The sequence below is a fragment of the Sarcophilus harrisii genome, chromosome 1 (genome assembly GCF_902635505.1).
Source record: "Sarcophilus harrisii chromosome 1, mSarHar1.11, whole genome shotgun sequence".
Lineage (NCBI taxonomy): Eukaryota > Metazoa > Chordata > Mammalia > Dasyuromorphia > Dasyuridae > Sarcophilus > Sarcophilus harrisii.
This window is the reverse complement of record NC_045426.1, coordinates 699,946,990-699,966,710: the sequence shown is the minus strand read 5'-3', so window position 1 is coordinate 699,966,710 and position 19,721 is coordinate 699,946,990. Positions and strand designations below refer to the sequence as shown.

At 52.3% G+C, this 19,721-nt stretch overlaps 1 protein-coding gene across 3 annotated transcripts; it reads right to left on the bottom strand.

The window, feature by feature from the left end:
• Positions 1-10,405: 10,405 nt before the first annotated feature.
• ISCU (iron-sulfur cluster assembly enzyme) lies at positions 10,406-18,839 on the bottom strand. 3 transcript variants are annotated; one of them, XM_031948748.1, is made up of 6 exons: positions 18,507-18,839; positions 17,082-17,320; positions 15,195-15,308; positions 14,423-14,533; positions 13,372-13,450; positions 10,406-11,037 (listed from the first exon to the last, which is right to left on the bottom strand). In XM_031948748.1, the coding sequence occupies exons 2-6, from the start codon at positions 17,187-17,189 to the stop codon at positions 10,946-10,948; spliced, it is 504 nt and encodes a 167-aa protein (XP_031804608.1). In that variant the 5' UTR covers positions 17,190-17,320; positions 18,507-18,839; the 3' UTR covers positions 10,406-10,945. The 3 variants fall into 3 exon arrangements, with proteins under 3 accessions (XP_031804608.1, XP_031804609.1, XP_031804607.1); XM_031948749.1 differs by having other exon boundaries at positions 17,082-17,317; XM_031948747.1 differs by lacking the exon at positions 17,082-17,320 and having other exon boundaries at positions 18,507-18,837.
• Positions 18,840-19,721: the final 882 nt, after the last annotated feature.

Here is a 19,721-nt window from a genome sequence, read left to right as displayed (position 1 = left end):
TTCAAATATAGGATCTATATCAGGGCTAACAAGATAGATCCAATGCTAGTGTGACCCAGTCCCTTTGGAGGGGTTTGTTGCCTTTGGGAGGTGGATAGAAAGGGAGCAAGCCACAGCTGTTCCCTGGCCCCAATGACATCAGCCAAGAGCCTCAATGGTGTCTGGTCCTCTGGGGGGAAGAGTGGCTGCCGAGAGGGGCCGAGAGCTTGGGCCCTCTTGGGTGGTCCCATAGAATCATCGTCTGTTTTGGAGGGGAGAGTGAGAGGGGATCTGGGCCAGAGCCAGGCAGAGCTCAGCCACCACAGGTGTGGAAACCCAAACACTCATGAAATTTCCTTCCTTTCTTGTCAGAAACTGTGACAAAGTAGAGAAAACATTGGAGTCAGAAGTTAGAGGTCCGCCTTTTGACTCTGCCATTAAATCCCTGTGTGGCCATGGCTCGGTTGCTGTCCGGGGGGGGGTGGGGGGGCGAATTATGAGACAGAGCAGGAGTCAGGAACCCCTGAGGTCTGATGCCATCTCAGCATTCATTTTTGTAAGATTTTGTGTTTCAAATTGTTCTCCCTCCCTTCCTTCCCTTCCCCTCCCCAAGACAGCCAGTAATCTGATATAGATTAAATAGATGCAATTCTAAACATATTTCCATATTTGGAAGACCCCAACTTCTAAGGTGAAAGGAAGCCTCTTGTTTCTCATTTCTTGCAGTCCAATAATGAATGTTCCATTATATTTTTCAACAGGATTTATCCAGGCCTTTCCCCGATCAGTGGGTACCCGTATTGTTGTCACTTCTTGCTACCAGAGAAAGCAAGCAGTGCTGGGGAAACTGGGGGTTGGGTGGGCTGTTCATCTTCTGAGGGATGGCTGGACAAGTCAGTCCTTGTGCCGCCTCCGCTGCAGTCTCCTCATCCGCCAAATGGAGGTGACTGTCCTGGCCCAGCTAACAACAGAGCCATGAGGCTCGCTGACGTTGTGGATGGAGGGGAAAGATGCTGAGACATCATACGGATGTAGGATCTTTTAGAGATCTGGCCCTCTTCGGACACACACACACACACACACACACACACACTCACACTCACACACACACACACACTCACATACACACACACACTCACACTCACATACACACACTCACTCACACACATACACACACACACACTCACTCACACAATCACATTCACATACACACTCACACTCACATACACACACTCACTCACACACATACACACACGCTCACACTCACATACACACACAAACACACACTCACACACATTCACACACACACACACACACACACACACACACACCCCTCTGCAGGCATATAGTGCTTATGTACCCATATATATTATATATACACATTGCACAATATGTATGTATACATACATGTTATATATACACATCAAGCTCAATTATATGCTGCATTATAATAAGTGATTTAAAAATAACAATATGTGTGAGTATATGTGTACATGTATTGTAATGGTGTATACATATAACATGTATAATATGTGTGTAAGTGTATAGGATAGATTGCAAGAGATAGATAAATGTAACACGGGTGTATATATACATATATAATATATTGTGACATATTACACACGAATCTAAAATCTATGTGAGTATATGTGTCCATGCATTATATGAGAGGCTGTAATATGTCAAATATAAACATAACACATACACACATGTATACATGCATGTATTTGTGACGTGATAGATATATAAATGTAACATATATAATGTGTATGTGCACATATTATGACGCATTATAACAGACATTAAATACAAATACAACATGCATGTGTGTATACATGTATGACATGGTATGTTGCAATACAACACAACACTCCATATTACAATATGTAAACACAAATACAACATGTGTGTGCATGTATGTCTGTTACGTGATGTGTTGTTATATATTAACTAGAAATACAATGTCAGCAGAGCTGTTATATGCTGACATGTTACATTTAAACATAATGTGTTACTTTCATGCCATATTGTGTGTGTTCATCATAAACACAGGCTGGCTTGGGGAGGAGGCCCTGATGGTGGGGAAAGGGCTCAGGATATAGGAGCTGATGCTAGGAAAGGAAAATGAGAGATTCTAAGGAGACGATAAGGAAAAGGGATTTCCGGGCAGAAGGGACGGCTGTGGCAAAGGTGTGAGACAGTAGATGGAAGGCTGTGTGTGAAGAAGGTGAGAACGCCTGTTTTGCTTAATCAAGTACAGGGAGAACAATGTTCAGTAAAGATGGAAAGTTAGTAAAGGTCCAGGTTGTAAAGGGCTTTCAGTGCTCAAAAGAAGGCTGGATACTGCTGAGATTACAAAGTGGGAGAGTAATGGAGCCCTAGACAGCGCTAGAAAGTTTGAAAGAGGCATAGTTTGGGGGTAGAAAGAAAATGAACTGTCTTTTGAGTGAGTTGACTTCTTTTTTTTAAGGATGATCTCAAAGGTCCCTTCCAGCTCTAAATCCTATAATCCTATAATCATAAAAGAATTCTTAATGAAGTGCCTGGAGTTTAACCTAATTGTTGAAAGAGATATTCAAAAGATAAGAAATTTGGAATTAAATGGAAAGCAGGATGTAAGGCACAGGGCAGTAGATATGTAACTAGGGGAGGACAACTGGAGCTTTGTTGTAGGGTAATAAATTTACATGGTGCTGACAGTATTTAATCTTTTAGCCTCAAAGAAACTACGGGGCTAAACCTAGAGTTAGTACAAATAATCAGTCAAAACAGGAAGCTATCAAATTGTGGGCTGTGGCCTACTCCAGCTCAACTTCTCCTGGAAACAGTTTGAGATACTTTCCCCAAGTGCAAAAACTCCTAATTACAATGCTGAAGGGTAGAACTAATGGTGAGGTTTAAGGGAAGGCCTTTAAGATAAGTCAATGACTCGCTGTTTACAAGGCAGATTTACTCTATCTTCCTCCATATCTTACAGTCAGAGGGCCCAGGGAAGTGGTTTGGGCCCACAGCCAGCACCAGTGATTCAGTTGGTGTTTTCCTGTTTGTTTCTGAAAGGCTCCTATTTGTGACCTTCTGAAAAATGGCCTTCACTTCTGTGGGGGAAACCACAGAACAGGGAATGTCAGACTTGGAAGAGACCTTAGGAAGAGTCCAAACTGGGAACGGGAAAAGAATATCAGGGCTGGGAGGAGACTTAGAACCGGGGATGTCAGAGCTGGGAGGGGTCTTAGAACAGGGGATGTCAGAGCTGGGAGGGGTCTTAGAACAGGGGATGTCAAGGCTGGGAGGGGTCTTAGAACCGGGGATGTCAGAGCTGGGAGGGAGCTTAGAACAGGGGATGTCCCAGCTCTGAAGGGTTTCAGGACATAGAATGTGAACATAGAATAGAATAGAACATAGAGATGGAAAGGAACTCCAGTTTTTAATATTAGAGTTGGGAGGACCCTTAGAACCCAGAAAGTGAGACCTGGACAAATCTTTCAAAAACACTTAGTCCAGAGATTCTTAAGTCAATGAATTTGTTTTGTTTGACTTTTTTTTCTTTATTTATTTTTCAGTAGTATCTTATTTTTCTAAATACATGCAAGGATAGTTTTCAATATTCATCTTTGCAAAACCTTGTGTTCCAAATTTTTCTCCCTTCCTCCCGCACTGGGGCCCTCAGAGCCAAGGCAGCAAGCATGAATTTAAAAAATGTTAAAAAACATTTTGATAAAAGTTTTTCAAAATAATCGGTTTCCTTTGTAATCCCATGTATTTTTTATGCATTTGAGAACAATTCAGAGAAGGGGTTGTAATGCCGAAGAAAGTGAGCAAGTCAAGAGATTAGAGACCAATTCAATAGTTTATTAAATGGAGAGAAATATTGGGACCAATGGATCCATGGTTGATCCCAGGGCTAGACGAGACCATCATCTCAAAGAGTCTAGCCCGGAGTATCGGGACAGCGAGCTTTTTTATAGGATAACAAGAACAATGACATAGTGGGGGAGGCACCTAGATGGGGATCACCTAATGGTGGGGGAGGTTACTGATATTCTAATGACATCTAAAATTGTCAAACATTTATCTTGTCAAATATTAAGAAGGAATGTCTATAAAACCTTTATCTCAAACATTAAGAGGGAACGGTTATAACCTGAGGCAGAATAACTAAATAGGACAAATGGAGAAACTGGGTCATGACATTAAAAAGGGAACTTTGGCACAACAGGGTAAAGGGGTCCATGACATAGAAAGTCTAAAGAATGTTTGTTCTAAATGTCTCTACTGGGCCTGTATCCCAAAGAAATCATTAAAATGGGAAAAGGAGCCACATGTGCAGAAATGTTTATAGCAGCGCTTTTTGTAGTGGCGAGGAACCGGAAACTGAGTGGACGCCCATCAGTTGGAGAATGGCTGAATAAGTTATGGTACATGAATGTTATGGAATATTATTATTCTATAAAAAACAACCTCAGAATGATTTTAGAGAGGCCTGGAGAGACTGACATGAGCTGATGCTGAATGAAGTGAATAGAACCAGGAGATCATTGTACACGGCAACAACAGGACTATATGATGACCAATTCTGATGGACGTGGCTCTTGTCAACAATGATGTGATTTAGACTAATTCTAATAGCTTGGAATGGCGAGAGCCGTCTGCACCCAGAGAGAGACTGTGGGAACTGAGGGTGGATCAAAGCACAGCATTTTCACTCTTTTTGTTGTTTGTTTGTTTGTTTGCTTGGTTTTTTTTTTTTTTTTTTTCATGTTTTTTCCCCTTTTGATCTGATTTTTCTTGGGCAACATATGAAAATATGTTTAGAAGAATTGCAGATATTTACCTATAGTGGATTATTGTCGATAGCAGGAGGGAAGGAGGGAGAAAAACTTGGAACATGAGGTTTTGCAAAGATGAATGTTATTGGAAAAATAAAAAGCCATTAAAAAAAAAAAAAAAAAGGAATCCTTGTTCTGTATTACCTCCTTAAGATGACGGGGGTGGAGAGGACTGAGTCCCGCAAAGGGAAGTGACCTGGCCAAGATCCCAGGGCCCCCATGCATCCCATGTTTTAGACCCGGGCCCTCTCTCCCCACATAGGAGTGAGTGTCTAACCTCTCCATATCCGCCGAAAGGGGAGACAATACGACATGAGCTGTTGGCTCTGCTCTGTCAGCAGAGTTCCCTGTGACTGCTGGAGCTATGCTGACTATTTCCTGCTTTAATCCCGGGAGAGACATGCTGGAAACGACCAGTTGTGCCTTATTTTTGTTCCAGTCGCCACCCCCTGACACAACCTGACTGGGTTAAGGGCGCTGGGCACAGGCGGGCAAGGGGAAGTTCTCGGGGATGGGGAGCCAGCGGGGGCTGGGTAAGTGGATGTGGAATTGTTTTCGGGGGTGTGGGGGTGAGGGCTGGTTGCTAGGCTGAACAAACAAGTGTGACTCACACATTGGCTCAGGGACCCGCAGCAGGGCCGGCCCTGGGCCAAGTGGCCAGATCAGCAGAGTGTGGCTTTGCCCTCACCCCGTGCCCCACTCCCGGCCCCACTTTCTCCTCCTGTGCCTGCTGCCCATCACCCCCCGATCTGCTGCGGCTCCCAGGACTGCGACTCCCCAGAGTCCTTCATCAGGGGGCTGATTGAGCTTGGATCTGAGAAAAGAAATTAGAGCTTTCTGTTCACTCACTTCTAACTGAAACTGAGCGTTTTCTTCATTTAAAAACATGATTCTGAGAGGCCTTCCAGACTGACTGCCCAAGGGGTCCGGGACACAGACAGGTTATGGATCCCCACAGATCCATCTCTCCTGTGATTAAAAAGAAGAGTCCATAGGCGGTGGGGTCCAGGCCTGGCTCCCATGGCTTTGGAGTCCAGAAAAGGATCACAGAATAAGAACTGGAGCCTGGACTGTGGGGACACAGAGTCTAGCACCCCAACCTTATGGTAAGGAAGCTCAGAAAGAATGGAGCGGTCCAGGGTGACCGAGTCACCATTCGAACCTGGGACCTCTGAGCCAGGACGACTGTTCTGTGATGCCCCTTCCCTATTCCGGGCCTATTTCCATCTCTGTAAAATGGAGGCGTGTTGGAGCAGATAATCTCTAGGTTCCACTTCATTTCAGACTCCTATGATTTGTTTTTTGGACTTTTTAAAAAATGGTTTTCTTCAGTCTCCTTCCCTGTAAAACACAGATCATGGTTTGTGTATTATCCATCCAACTAAGGAGAGAAAGTAGGAGAAATTGTTTTGTAAAGTCCTAAGTCATACACTCATAACTGGCGGCCACATGTGAGTGGATGCCGAGGGCCCGAATTCGAATCCTAGCTTTGCCGTGTCTACCCATGCGACCTGCAATGATTCATTTCCTCTCTCTGGGCTCCAGTTTCCCTATCTGTAAAGTGAGGGCTTGACACAGACTTCTATCTCAAACCCAAGTCCAACATCTTAATAATAACAATTACATTAATTTATTGTATTGGCCAATTAATTACATCGATTCATATACTTGACCACATTGATTAATGCAATTCATTACATCAACATAATTGATAAGATTTGATAATCTACAATTGACTACATTAATGTTGTTTGTTTAACATTATATTAATATAATTAACTAAATGCAATTAATTACATGAAATAGTCTATTTGTTTTTATCGTTTAACGTCTTCACTTTACAGAGCAGAACAAGCAGGAAGGAGCTTTGTCTGAGGCTGGAAGGCCACTCCGGAGCAGAAACCAGCTCTCTTGCTCCTTTTCCCTGTGACTTATTGCTCATTCTCACTCCCTCTGGCCAGACTCAGTGAAATAAATCCTCGGCGGCTCTAGCTGAAACTCCAGACCATTTCAGGGAGACTTATTTTTTCCTAAGGAATCTTGGAAACCTAGTGAATCTCCACGGGTGGAATTTCAGGCCCTGTGTGGGGGAGAGAGTCTCTCAAGGAGACAATATTTATAAAGTCTTAGTGCCTGGAATACAGTAGGCACTTAATAAATGCACGTTCCTTTTCTTCTTCTTCCTTTCAATCACCATGTATTGGATGGCCACCCTATAGATGTGTGATGATGTCCCATTTCCCCCCCACACAAACCGAGAAGGGGAGGACCTTTCTTTGTTGGCTCACAGCAGTCCAGCTGTGTGTCTTGGGCAGGGGCCAGATGAAAACCAGGCTTCCCCATCCCCCAGCGAGCAAGCTTTAAGGGCAGAATCTGAATCCAGGTCTCCTCCTTCCAAGTTCGAGCCGCGACTCTGGGAGTGGAGAGACGGGGGCTGAATCTGGAGCTCGGTTTCCTCCTCAGTGAAAGCAGGAGGTGGGTCCAGATGGCTTCTGGGCTCTTAGACTACCCTGAAGTGCTGCTCTTGGCTGATTTATGGGTCTGGCTCTCTTTCCCTTTTCTCCTTGCCTGGAAAAGCAAAGCATGACCCGTTCCCCCATCTCCCTCCAGCTTCTCTGCCTTCTGTCAACAGGGTCAGGAGGTATCTCAGAGTTTGTACCGAGGATCGGGGGCCCCTTGGGAGGGACTAATCATCGCCTTAGCCAGGATCTGACGCTGAGGGCTATTGAAATGTGGGGGGGCTCGGCGAAGGGGGGAGACTCTGACCCAGAGGCCAGGCACAAACTTAGCACCGGAGGCCCTCTTGGCCGGACCCAGAAAAGCAGGATTCTCCTCCCTCTTCTCCCCAGAGCCTGACTATGAGCCCACAGGAAGGGATATGATGATAACCCTTCCAGAGCATTTATTAACTGCCTACCAGGTACCGGGCACTATGCCCGGATCTGCACCCCCAGCACCATAACGGTCAATCCTAGAGCGGAGTGGGAAGGGATTGTTCCAAAGGCCTTATTTTTCACCGAGAGCAAGCGCTCTCCCTCATGGGACATCTGACCTCATCTCTGAAGCGTTGGAAATCCAAACAGCTCATGGTCCACAGAGATTTCCTAGCTGAGGAAAAATGTGAATTCCAGACTGATGTCACAGTTGGACATGGAGTGAGCTCCACAGAGAAGGCCCTTTGACGTTCCAGAGGATTTTGGCACTGGAAGGAGGAGGCAGGCCCTCGGCCTGACCCAAACCCAAAAGGACTTCTCACTTAAACGGGGGTCAGCCTCAGCTCGCTGGCCGGCTGGTGATGGGGCACTGGGTGCCTCCCGAGATGGTCTGTATTCCTTTGGGACAGCTCCGATGGTCAGGGGGATTTTCCCGATGTGATATTTGACCTCACAGTGAGTTGAACTTTTGTAATTTCAAAAAATAAGGATCAACTATTTACTACGTGCAAGGCAGCTTGGGTAGAAGAAAGCGTCGGAAGACATGAGGTCTCCTGCTTTTGTAGACGCAGCTGATTCCAAACTCTCCAATATTCCAAGAGACGGACGGTTATCTCTATTGGTAGAAAATGTCTATGGAATCTCCTCAGGGAGAGCATCACATACATAAATAAATCCCTTTCCAAACCCTGTCTGTTATCGACATTAATATTAGCAGATTTGGGCCTTGAATCTCAAATCATCTGGTTCTAAGCCCAGCATTCTTTCAAGGGCAGCAAGTGTGAGCCTTTGGCACACCACCCTAAAACGGAGAGTCCACTAGGTCTCCCTTAGCAAGCCAAGTCTCAATTTCAAGGCTGCCTGGGGATAAATGTCCTTGATGGATGAATGCCCCCAAGTGGCCAAACAGAATGCTGCTGAGCACCAGTCCCCAGAAACTCGGGATGACCGCCCCACTATCCCATCCTGGCCCACCATGTTTGGCCTGGGTAACCCTTGGTAGGTTCTCGAGTAAATGGGGTAAAAATCCCATTTTGGAAGCAAATCCAAAGATATTGGGGGCCTGGACTGCATGGGAATATAGTCCCTCCTATAAACTGGGGTTTCCCCCCTGGGATCTTGGAGTCTTTAAGGGGGATGCGTGAACCTTCTTCTGGAAAATAAAGGCTCCACATGGCATGACTTAAAAAGATTCTGAAAAAATCAGGAAAATGCCAGGAATTTTTTTTTTTTGTGCTTGTTCACTCTTTTTCTAAAATGGGACTATTTAATTTCCTCTTTGATTAATCAGGGTAATCTATAATTTTTTAAAGTATTACTTCCTTTCACTTAGATTATCAGATTTACTGACATATAGTTGAGCAAAATAACTCCTAATTATTGCTCTAATTTCTTGTACATTGGTGGAAAGTTCTCCCTTTTCATTTTTATTTTCTTTCCTTTTTCTGATCAAATTAACTAATGGTTTATCTATATTGTTGGTTTTTCCATAAAACCAATTCAAACTTATTAATTCAAGTTTGCTTACTCAGTTTTTATTAATCTCCCCTTTTATTTTCATAATTTCAAATTTGGCATTTAATTGGGGGTTTTTAATTTGTTCTTTTTCTAACTTTTGTAGTTGCATGCCCAATTCATTGATCTTCTCTTTATTTTATGCAAGTAAGCATCTAAAGATATAAAATTTCCCTTAAGAACTGCTTTGACTGTATCCCATTAATTTTGGTATGTTGTCTCATTATCATCATTCTCTTGGATGAAATTATCGATTGTGTCTGATTTGTTTCACCCACTCATTCTTTAGTTTCCAATTAATTTTTGTTCTATTTTCTCTTGGCTTCTTATTGGATCCTGATCTGAAAAAAAAAATACATTTACTATTTCTGCCTTTTTGTGTTTTTTATGCCCTAAGACATGACCAATTTTTGTGTAAGTTCCAAGTACTGCCAAGAAAAAAAGTAAATTACTCTCTTCACTCAATTTTCTGCAAAGGACTACCACACCTAACTTTTCTAGAATTCTATTTACCTCAACTTATTTATTTTGTGGTTTATCTAATTCTGAGAGAGCAAGGTTGAGATCTCCCACTATTATAGTTTTGTTGTCTATTTCTTCTTGCACTTCTCTTAATTTCTCCTCTAGGAATTTGGATGCTACACCATTTGGGGCATATGTTTAGTATCGATATTGATTCATTATCTATGGTACACCCTTTAGTAGGATGTAGTTTCCTTCCTTATCTCTTTTAATGAGATCTTTGCTTTTGCTTGATCCGAGATCAGGATGGCTACCGCTGCTTTTTTGATTTCACCTGAAGCATAGACTCTGCTCCAGCCTTTTACCTTTACTCTCTATCACCCTGCTTTAAATGTATTTCTTTTAAACAACAAATTGTAGGATTCTGCCAGGTAAATACAGGGGGAAGAGGGGGGCCTTTGGCCTCTGGAGCAAGGTGTTGGAGTTCTGAAATAGTCCTATCTCCAAAGGATGCGCACTGAGAAAAACAAATCAATCCCATTGTGTCTTCCTCTCTGTAATAGGAACCAAGCACCTATGAAGTGCCTTCTGTGTGCGTGCTAGGGAGCGGACTGCCCAGAACCGCCCACTGAATGCAGGCCTTTGAGGGGACAGCGAGTGATCCACAAGACAAGAGCCGACCAAGGCAAATGGATTCTTATAGTTTTATTATGCTTTATATATATATAATATGCATAGATGTATATAGATAGATCTGTCTTATGTACAATAATGGTTCTTTCCAACATTTAGACCAAGGCAATTTGTAGCAATAACTCTTTTCCCCAAACCCACTCAGGTGAATTAAGTGCTAAATCAGTCACCCCCTTCAGATGAAAGCCATTTGGAGGTTCCAAGTATTTGTCAAGATAACACAGATTACACAATGCACAAAATCCAGTCTCATCAGGCCTCGAGGCGGGTGATGGTACAGAAGCAAACCCAGGGACAGAGAACACAAGGTGTGCAGGTCACAGGGATCAATCAGAGCTGCTAGAACAGGAGGACATCGTGTGTGATTTACCACATAGCGCTTTTATTGGGGTACAAGAGCTTCCTAAGCTCTATGGTGAGATCGACTGCACTGGAAGGGGAGCCTGGACGGCCCAGCCAGCCTGCAGGCTGCAGCGGGAGTGGGGGAGCGGGGGGGGGGGGGGGGGGGGGGGGGGGGCGGGGGGGGGGCCCGGGCAATCACTTCTTCTCCTCGGGTTCCTCTTTATTTGGAGTACCCTGCTTCAGTTTGTAGTCCGCCAGGGCAGCCTTGATTGCATCTTCAGCAAGCACTAGGAAAGAAGAAAGAAGGGGAGAAGAAAAGGAGGGGGGAAGGAGGAGGGAAGGGAGGGAGGAAGGAAAGAGGGAAGGAAGGAGAAAGGAAGTGAGAAATGGAGCAACAAAGGAGGGAGGGAGGGAAGAAAGAAGGAAGGAAGAAGGAAGGAAGGAAGGGGGGAAGGAGGAGGGAAGAAGGGAAGGAGGAAGGAAAGAGGGAAGGAAGGAGAAAGGAAATGAGAAATGGAGGAACAAAGGAGGGAGGGAGGGAAGAAAGAAGGAAGGAAGGGAAGGAGAAAGGGAGGAAGGGAGAGAGGGAGGAAAGGAGAAAGGAAAGGAGGGAAGGAGGCAGGGAGGGAAAGAGGGAGGAAGGAAGGAAGGGAAAAAGGGAGAAAGGGAGGGAGGGAGATGAAGGCTGACATTTTGAAACTATCAGAAAGGGTAAACTGTCTTAAAACTGGACTGGGGACCCTAACTGGCAGCCGGCGTGATGCAGCAGCCAGCAAAGAGGCGCCAGCGGCTTCATCAGCACTGAGTTGGCCCCATCTGAGTTCGTGGTCTCAGTTTTTTGACAAAAGCCTGCATCAGTTTTGTCCAATCCCCACCCGTCCCCCTGTCCCCCCCCTTCCCCCCCCAGCCCCTAGCCACTGGCCCAGCATTGGTTCATCCAATAAACATTTAGGAAGACTACAACCTTGCTTTGGTCCCCTGATCAGCTGGGACCGATCTACATCATTTTTATTTAATATTTTGTTATTTCCGATTTATTCTGGGTAGCACTTCTGTCACATCTGCAGAGAACACAGAGTAGGGGGGGCAGGGGAAGCTTATACACCGGACAAAAAATCAAGATCCCAAAACTGATAAGTTGAAACTAACTGGGATAAAATGTAATGAGAAAGATGTCACGTCATAAACTCAGAGCCATTTCACAAACTCACATGGGGACACAGTGGCCGATAACTTGACTGAAGATGATCTAGGGGTCTTAGGGTCTGGAGCTTGGCCTGAGACCCCTGGGCAGCCCCTCAAGTGACCACAATCTTAGGCCTCCCTGAGAAGCAGGGCCCAACCCTGGGTTCAATCCCCATTCTCCACAAGCCAGAGCAGGAGCTTTAGCCTGCAGGGAGCACGGCTTTCCCACATGGGGAAGAAGGGAGAGAGCTGGATGCTGCACTGGAAGCCCTGAGTTCGAATTCTTGCTCTGGCTCCTTACCGTATGAGCTCAGTTCCTTGCCCATAAAGGAGGGGGCTGGACTCATGGCCTCTAAGAGCCCTTGGAGAGGGTCTGGACTTGGGAGAGCTCGCCCAGCCATGGCTCCCCAGGAAGGACCTCTGAGCCCTCCTCCCCTCCCTTCCCACCCTCAGGCTCCTCACTTCCCAGGCAGACCATCAGCCTCCCCTCAGAGCAGACTCCTACTCCATTAACTCCATGGCTCCCTACTGCCTCTGCCTCCAGGCTCAAACACAAACTCGACTTGACATTCAAAGCCTCCTCCCTTCCCTCTGCCTCAGAGCTCCCCCACAGGCAGCCTCTCTGGATTCCCTCTGTGGATCCGGGTCCTTGTGGGAGGGTCCTTAGAGCTTCCCTCCTGCGGGTCGGGATCCAGTCCCCTCCTAACTCCCAGCAGCCCACGGTGGGCCTGGAACACTCTAGCTGCTCAATTAAAGTGGATGAGGAGCCTGGCAACAGAGACATAGCAGTCAAGGCTCAGGGAGGTCCCAAGGAGAAGCCAGAAGGAAGAGCTGAGTATCCTAAGTCAGTGGGCCCAGGGGTCCCAGTCGGTGATGGCCTGGGGGTCCCAGGTAACAGCAGGGCCGGCCCCTGGCCCGAGGCTAGCAGCCTCTGGGGTCACAGATTCTTCTCAAGGCTCAACTTTCACTCCCTTCTTTTTCAGGGGCCCTTCCCACTCTTACTGAGGTAGAGAACAGGACCGCGGTGTCCAGGAGAGCAGCATGACCTGGCTCACTCCCAGAACCGCTGGAAGCATGGAGATTTAATGCTGGAGGGAACTGGGAAGCACACAGAGCCCCCACAAAGTGCTCCCCTTACGAGAGGGTGTGCAGGGGACACAGCAGGAGTGCAGCCGGACTCCCACAGTTCCTACATGATGCCCCCAAGTGATGAGGAAGGGGACACGGGGACCAGGGCCCGAAAGCTGACCCTGACATCGCCCCGTGGAGCAGAGATGGACAGCGCCTGCAAGGCTGGGATCTCCCCAGGCCACGGGCACTGCCGGGGGCCAGGCCCTCGTGGCATTTTTGCCGCCTGCCCCTGAGAGCTCTGGGACCACCCGAGGCCCCCTCCCCCATCAGGCGGCCCAGGCCCTCCTCTGCCGGCCCTGACTTACTGGAGCAATGCAGCTTCACCGGGGGGAGGCACAGCTCCTTGGCAATGTCCGTGTTCTTGATGGTTAAGGCCTCTTCCACCTGAGAGTTGTGAGTGAAGACCCGAGCGTCAGAACACAGAGAAGGGGGAGGGGGGTCCCGCTTCCACCTCGGCCCCCTTCCCTTTGTAATCCCCTTCACTGCCGTCTCCCCCGCCCTGTTTATGCCAAGTCTGTGCGTACTGTGTTTAGTGCCTGGGACCCACCGAGCCGGGAGCGTCCCCGATAAACGGGGCCGAGGGCTCCTGGCTCAGCCCTTGATGCTCTCAATGAGCAAAGGCTCGCTGGTCACCAAGTCCAAGGGCAGGAGCAGGGAAGGAGATGAATAAGGCTAGAGACCGTGTGGGGACGCCCGCTGATCCCCCAAAGAAATGAGAACCGCTGCCCTCAGCCTCTGTGCCCATCTCTCTGTGACCCCATGTGGGTCTTCCTGGCACAGACACTGGCGGGCGTGGCCATTTCCTTCTCCTACTCATTTTCCAGTTGAGGAAACTGAGGCAGGCGGGGGTAGGCGACCTGCCCAGCTGGGGAATGTCCGAGGCTGGATCTGAGCTTGGGGAGCCCAGTCCTGCTGACTCCAGGCCCGGTGCTCTGGGCACCATGTCACTGTCCCCTCGTGCCCGACAGCAGCCTGAGCCAGAGTGAGGAAGGGGTGACGGTGGTCTAGTCCAGACCCCTCCCCTGACATCCCCATGGCTGACTTTCCCACCCTCCTCTGCTGTCTCTCACAGGGAGCATTTATTAAGCACCTACTACGTGTCAGGCACTGTGTTGTGCAGCCCCAGTCAGACCCCCGCCCTGGGGCGCTGATAAGGAAGGAATCCAGGCCGCCCCTGCTGTGGCGGCCACATCTCTGGCTGCCCCTTGCCTCTGAGAGGACATGAAGGGCAGGACATTAACCCCGAGTGAGAGAGGCCGCCCCCAGCCCCAGCCTTCGGCGTCTCCCAAAGGCTCCTTTGAGAGTGGGGGAGGAGGGGGGAGGTCAGCGCGGGCAGCCGGTCACCGTCTTTCTTACCGTTTTCCCTTTAACCCACTCGGTGGCCAGGGAGCTTGAAGCGATGGCAGAGCCACAGCCAAATGTCTTGAACCGGGCGTCCACAATCTTCCCTTTCTCATCCACTTGGATCTAGAAAAGTAGCAGCGGCCTGTGTCCCTGGGGAGGCTGGGGTTCCAGGGCCTGTCTGGGCCCCCATTTTAGGCATTTAACACCCGGCTCACTCCAAGTCACCGGTCAGCTTGGTCCCCGAGAAGGGCCCTCCTGGCCTGTCTGCCCCCAGCCCGGCCAGTCTCCTCAGTGCCAGGAGCTGGGACGTTCGCTCAGGCGCTGGGCTCAGACTGGGGCTTTTCCTTGTGCCCCGGGGCCTGCCCCGAGTTCCCTGCCAACCGTTTCTGCGCTCCCAGATAAGAGGGGAAGCGGCCCCTCCCCACCGTGAGGAGGCAGGTGTTGGCCCAGAGTAATCACAAACAGCCCAGGGGGGCCGTCTCCCCGCCCTGCCCCTGCCTCCTCTAGAGGGCGCCGGCTCCAGGGGGTGTCCCCGCTCTGAGCGCCCCGGGCCCTCACCCACGACGGCCCGTTAGAATTTGTTCAGACAAAAACATTCACTAGGCTTAATGTGGCTGGTAATGAGCATCAGCTGGTGGGACCCTAGCTCACTGCCCGGCCCGTCAGGGTCACCCTTGGCCTTCCCCTTGCGCAGGGATTTAGTGAGAACAGAAGCCCAGCTTGGGGGGTGGGGGTGGAGGGGTGGCAGTCATGTGACTGTTTGAGAAAGAGGAGACCCTCTCACCTGCAGCTTCATGACGTCCCCGCAGGCCGGCGCCCCCACCAGCCCCGTGCCCACATTTTTGGATGTCTTGTCCAGGGACCCTACGTTTCTGGGGTTCTCGTAGTGGTCGACCACCTGAAATGAGAGAACTGTGAAATCAGCGGCGATTCCCTTCCCTTTCCAGGGAGCAGAGGGGTCCGGCCTCCGAGAGATGCTGCCTGTAACCCTGGGCTGCGGCACGAAGCCCCTCCCCCCTCCTCCAACTTGCGGCAGCGCCTTGTTTCTGGCTCTGTCAGGGCTGCTGTGGGTTAGTCCTTCCAGCCGGTCCCTGGGGGCAGAGACCGGGGCGACTCGCCCGCCTGCAGCGGTGTCCGGTTTGTGGTCACCATGGGGACGGGGACTGGAAATTCCACTTTGCTGACCGAGGGAACTCACAGGGAGAAACGCCCTCTACCAAGGCGGGCTGGCGTCCCGCACAAATAGGGATGGGCCTGGGCCACCACGCTGGACATTCTCCACCCCACTGTGCTTCGTTTTGTCCCACAGGCCCGAGCGGATGCTCGCGAGGCTGGGACGCTCTGAGCACCGAGAGAGTCCTCAGTGGGCAGGACGAGGGCACAGCTCGTGGCACCAGGGGCAGGGCGGGCTGGCCCACTCAGCAGGCGCCTCTAGCGGCGAGCTTAGGGGAAAGGGACATGAGTCACAGGGGATCAGGACCACGCTGGGGACCGGGGTCTCCTGATGTAGAAAGAGGAGCCGTCGCTATCTCAGCTGCTTCAGACCAGAAGCTGAAAGTCGGCCCGAGGCTGTTCCCAACCCACCCCCAAAAGTGGAGGCCGCAATGGCTGCGGGGGAGGCACCCAAGGCACAACCACAGAATGCAGTGACTGGAGCCCTGGGTCCCTGCCCGACTGTCCAGAGCCTCCTCACTGCCCGCTGTGCCTGTGGGCAGGGCCCTGTGAGGACACCCTGGGGAGCCCTGGGCCCCGACACCCACGGGGAAAATCATTTCTTCCCCAGGTGTCTGTCACTCACTTCAGAGCAACCCCCCCCAGAGAGCCGGAAAGACTTCCGGCTGTTCCCCAGGGCAAAGTCTGAGAGCAGGGGCCTGGGCCGGTCCGAAGGCGTCCGCCCAGTCCGGGCAGCTCTTCCCGGGGAGAAGGTCCCGTAAGCAGGCGCTACAGATGGAGCGTACTCGGCTCCCCGGGCCCAGCCTGCACAGGTCACTTCCCCGGTTAGACTCCTTCCCGTGTCTGTGCCGGGCTGGGGACGCCAGAGCATGAGGAACCTCCCTTGTCTCTCAGACTCTGGCTGCTGAACCAGCTCCAGGTCACCCACGGCTGCCTGGGGGATCCCCGGGATGAGGGTGTGTCCTCATCACAGATGCCCCGCTTGTTGGAGGCAGGAGAGGCAGGCGGAACAGGGCTGGACAACCTCCAGGCCCCGTCTGGGCTCGGCCGTGACATGCCCAGCACGGCCAGGGAGCGGGCGCCCGGGGCTCGGATGTGGAACCAGCCACAACGCCGCCACGTGGCAGGAGGAGCGGGCACCCCGTGGGCCGGATGTCCTCGTGAGGGTCAAAAACTTCGCCAGCCTCGGCGGGCTATGGTAATGCTCGCTACCATAAGAAAAGATCATGAACTCCAAGGGACCACAGGGTCCCCGGGCCCACCGCAACGTCTGACTGAAAAAACAAGGACTTTAAGGCAGGGCCTGGAGGGAACGGCTCCTTCGATGCAGAGTGTTCCCGGTTTTACCGGCAGGCTCCGGAAGGGAGCCGGCACACGGACTGGGGGGCTCACTGGGGATGCCGCGGCCGGCCCTCCCCGCCCGGGCCGTCGCCGAGTTAGGGATACAGCCTGCCCCCTCTTCTCCTGGCTTCTCCCCAGCCCCCCAGCACCAACGTACCAGAGACAGGTGGACCTGAAACGGAAGGATGAGGTGGGGGTGAGGAGATCCAGGCTGACAGCAAGTCCCCTTCCCAGGGTGAGCCTCGGGTTCCTGGCAGGCTGGCATCCCCTTCAGCAGCCCTCCTCACCCGCTGCTTCAGAGCTCTTTGCTTTAAGGCCAAAGCAGCCCATTGAGAGGCAGTCCTGACTCGTCTACCAGGAGGGAACTTAGGGATCATCTGCTCAGAATCCTTCCTGCTGGTAGAGTACAAAGGAGCCCGAGATTTGGGTCAAATCCCAGCGCTAAGTCCAGGGCTGCGTGACCTCCGGGCCTCGGGACGCTCCATGACTTCCACCCTGAGCCAGTGCTAGACCCCAGGCTTCTGATGGGAACAACGGGGACAACTGGGAGACCAAGCGCTTCATGGTAAAGCTGGACAACTTCTCCTGGCCCAGGAGGGGCCCCGACAGCGGTGCCCCAGAAAGGAGGGGCTTGGGGGCGGGGCCCCTCCTGGAGGTCAGCAGGTATTAAGCACCTAGGGTGTGCCCTGAGCACAGGACTGCTGTCATTAAGCACAAGGGGCGGCTGGGGGAGGGGCGAGTCCCCTCCCTCGTCATTAAGCACAAGGGGCGGCTGGGGGAGGGGCGAGTCCCCTCCCTCGTCATTAAGCACAAGGGGCGGCTGGGGGAGGGGCGAGTCCCCTCCCTCGTCACTAAGCACAAGGGACGGCTGGGGGAGGGGCGAGTCCCCTCCCTCGTCATTAAGCACAAGGGGCGGCTGGGGGAGGGGCGAGTCCCCTCCCTCGGTTCCCGGCGGCCTCAGTTCCGCTGCGCTCGGGCGGCAGTGGCGGCGGGGGATGGAGGCCCGCACCAAGGCCCCACACCCCACACCCGCCCCCCGCGGCAGGGGCCGGACCGGGCGCTGCGGGGCCAGCGGGGGGCGCCTTTTCTGCCCAAGTCCTGCCTGGAAAAGCTACTTCCTCCGTAACGCCGCCTGGGCCCCCACGGTTAAACGGGCACTGTCCCTGGTCCCGGGGCGGCCGCCGCTGCAGACCGAGGGGCCCCGGACTGCGCGCCCGCCTTTCCTGAGCCTGTCTCCCCAGCTGTCGCGAGACACTCTCCTACTGCAAAGGCGCTTTCCTTCTCTCTGGGAGTCAGTCCCTTTTCCGGGGCGCTGTCCCCGTTAGCTATGTGCCTGGCACACAGTAGGTGCTTATTAAATGCTTTTTATCCCGACCCGCTCAGGCGGCGCCCTTGGAGATTGGGGGGGGGGGATGCTCAGGGGACAGCCGGACACCGCCGGGCGCGCATGCGCACGCCGGGGGGGGAGGGGAGAGGGGGAGGGGCGCGCAGGCGCAGGAGGGGTGCGTCGCTTCTAACTAACGGCGTCATCCCCGTCTCCAACGTCCCCGCTTTCCCGGCCCGGGCGCGCCGCGGCCCTTACCTTCTTATGGTACAGGCGGGCCGGAGCCGAGAGCTCCCGGAGGGGCGGCCGACGAGTGCGCAGGCACACCACCGAGGCCGCTCGCCTCAGCCCTGCCAATCCGGCCTTGGCCGCCGCTGCTGCCATGTTGTGTCTGAAGGCTGAGCCGCTGAGGAGGCGGGGCCGCGGCCGACAGTCTGGGGGGCGGAGCTCGGAGCTGGGGAAGGGGGTGGAAGGGACGGTGCCCAAATCGGGCGGGTAGTGCCGAAGCCGAAGGGGTGGAGAAAGTGAGGGGGCGGGACCCAGTTCGACTGGACTCTAGAAAGTGAGGGGGCGGGGCCCTAGCAGGCGGGGGCGGGGCGGAACTAGAGGGGGGCGGGGCCGAGCTGGGACTGAGCGAGGCGAAGAGAAAGGGGAGGGGGGAGGAAACGCGAAGGACACGGGGCGGGGTGGGCAGGGGGAAGGGGCCTAAGTCGGAGGGGAAAGCTGGGCGGCCGCTAGGCCGAGGGAGAAAGGGAGGAGGAGGGGGAGGGATGGGGGAGTGGAGGGGGAGGGGCGGGGTAATTGGGAGGGGAGCCTTTGCGGCCGCGCTTTGCCCAGCTCTCTTCACGTGACTACACCCTAGCGGCGGGCCTTCCGGGTTTTGTCTCTGGCGTGGCCACGCCCCCTGTCTCCACGGGGACAGTCGGGAGTGGAGCCTGGGCGCCTGGGCAGCCTCCCCTTGGGGCGGGAGAAGAGCAGAGACCTGGGCCAGGAAAGGAAGGCCCGAGAAACTGATCTCCGCCACGTGGTCCCTGCCGGGGGTTACGTGTCACGTGACAAACGGTCACTTCCGGCTCTCGCCGCCGCTCGGCCTCCCGGGTATTAATGTGTTTACAGAATCGGGACCGACCCTGCCCTTTAGCCGGCGAGGAAGCCGGACCCGGGTTGGGCACCGGTCGCGTCCCGATTCTGAGGCTGCCCCATTCAGGGCAAGTCGCCAACTTCCGTGCCCTTTCGTCATCTTTAAGACAAGGGCGCCAGGACCTTCGCGGGGTGACGGCGCGGGATAAGCGAGTAGCTTTTATAGAACTTTGCGGCCTGAAATGCCGTCATTACTAAGCGGGGCGCGTGGGCGTGGGTGGGAGGGCCAGGTGCACGTCATCTCCGTAACCTGTACCGGGAAGCGGGCCCAGTTACCTGGGCCCTCTGAGCGGGTGCTGCCTGTGCTGACCAAAAGCCCTGCGGGGGAAAGCG

What these genes read in the sequence shown, in the direction of transcription:
- ISCU (XM_031948747.1), bottom strand. Translation starts at nt 18,632, where the DNA reads ATGGCAGCAGCGGCGGCCAAGGCCGGATTGGCAGGGCTGAGGCGAGCG. An exon ending in CCCGCCTGTACCATAAGAAG is followed by an intron (nt 15,309 to 18,506) that starts GTAAGGGCCGCG and finishes CTCTCATTTCAG; the next exon opens with GTGGTCGACCACTACGAGAA. An exon ending in GGTGAAGCTGCATTGCTCCA is followed by an intron (nt 11,038 to 13,371) that starts GTAAGTCAGGGC and finishes CTTCTTTCCTAG; the next exon opens with TGCTTGCTGAAGATGCAATC.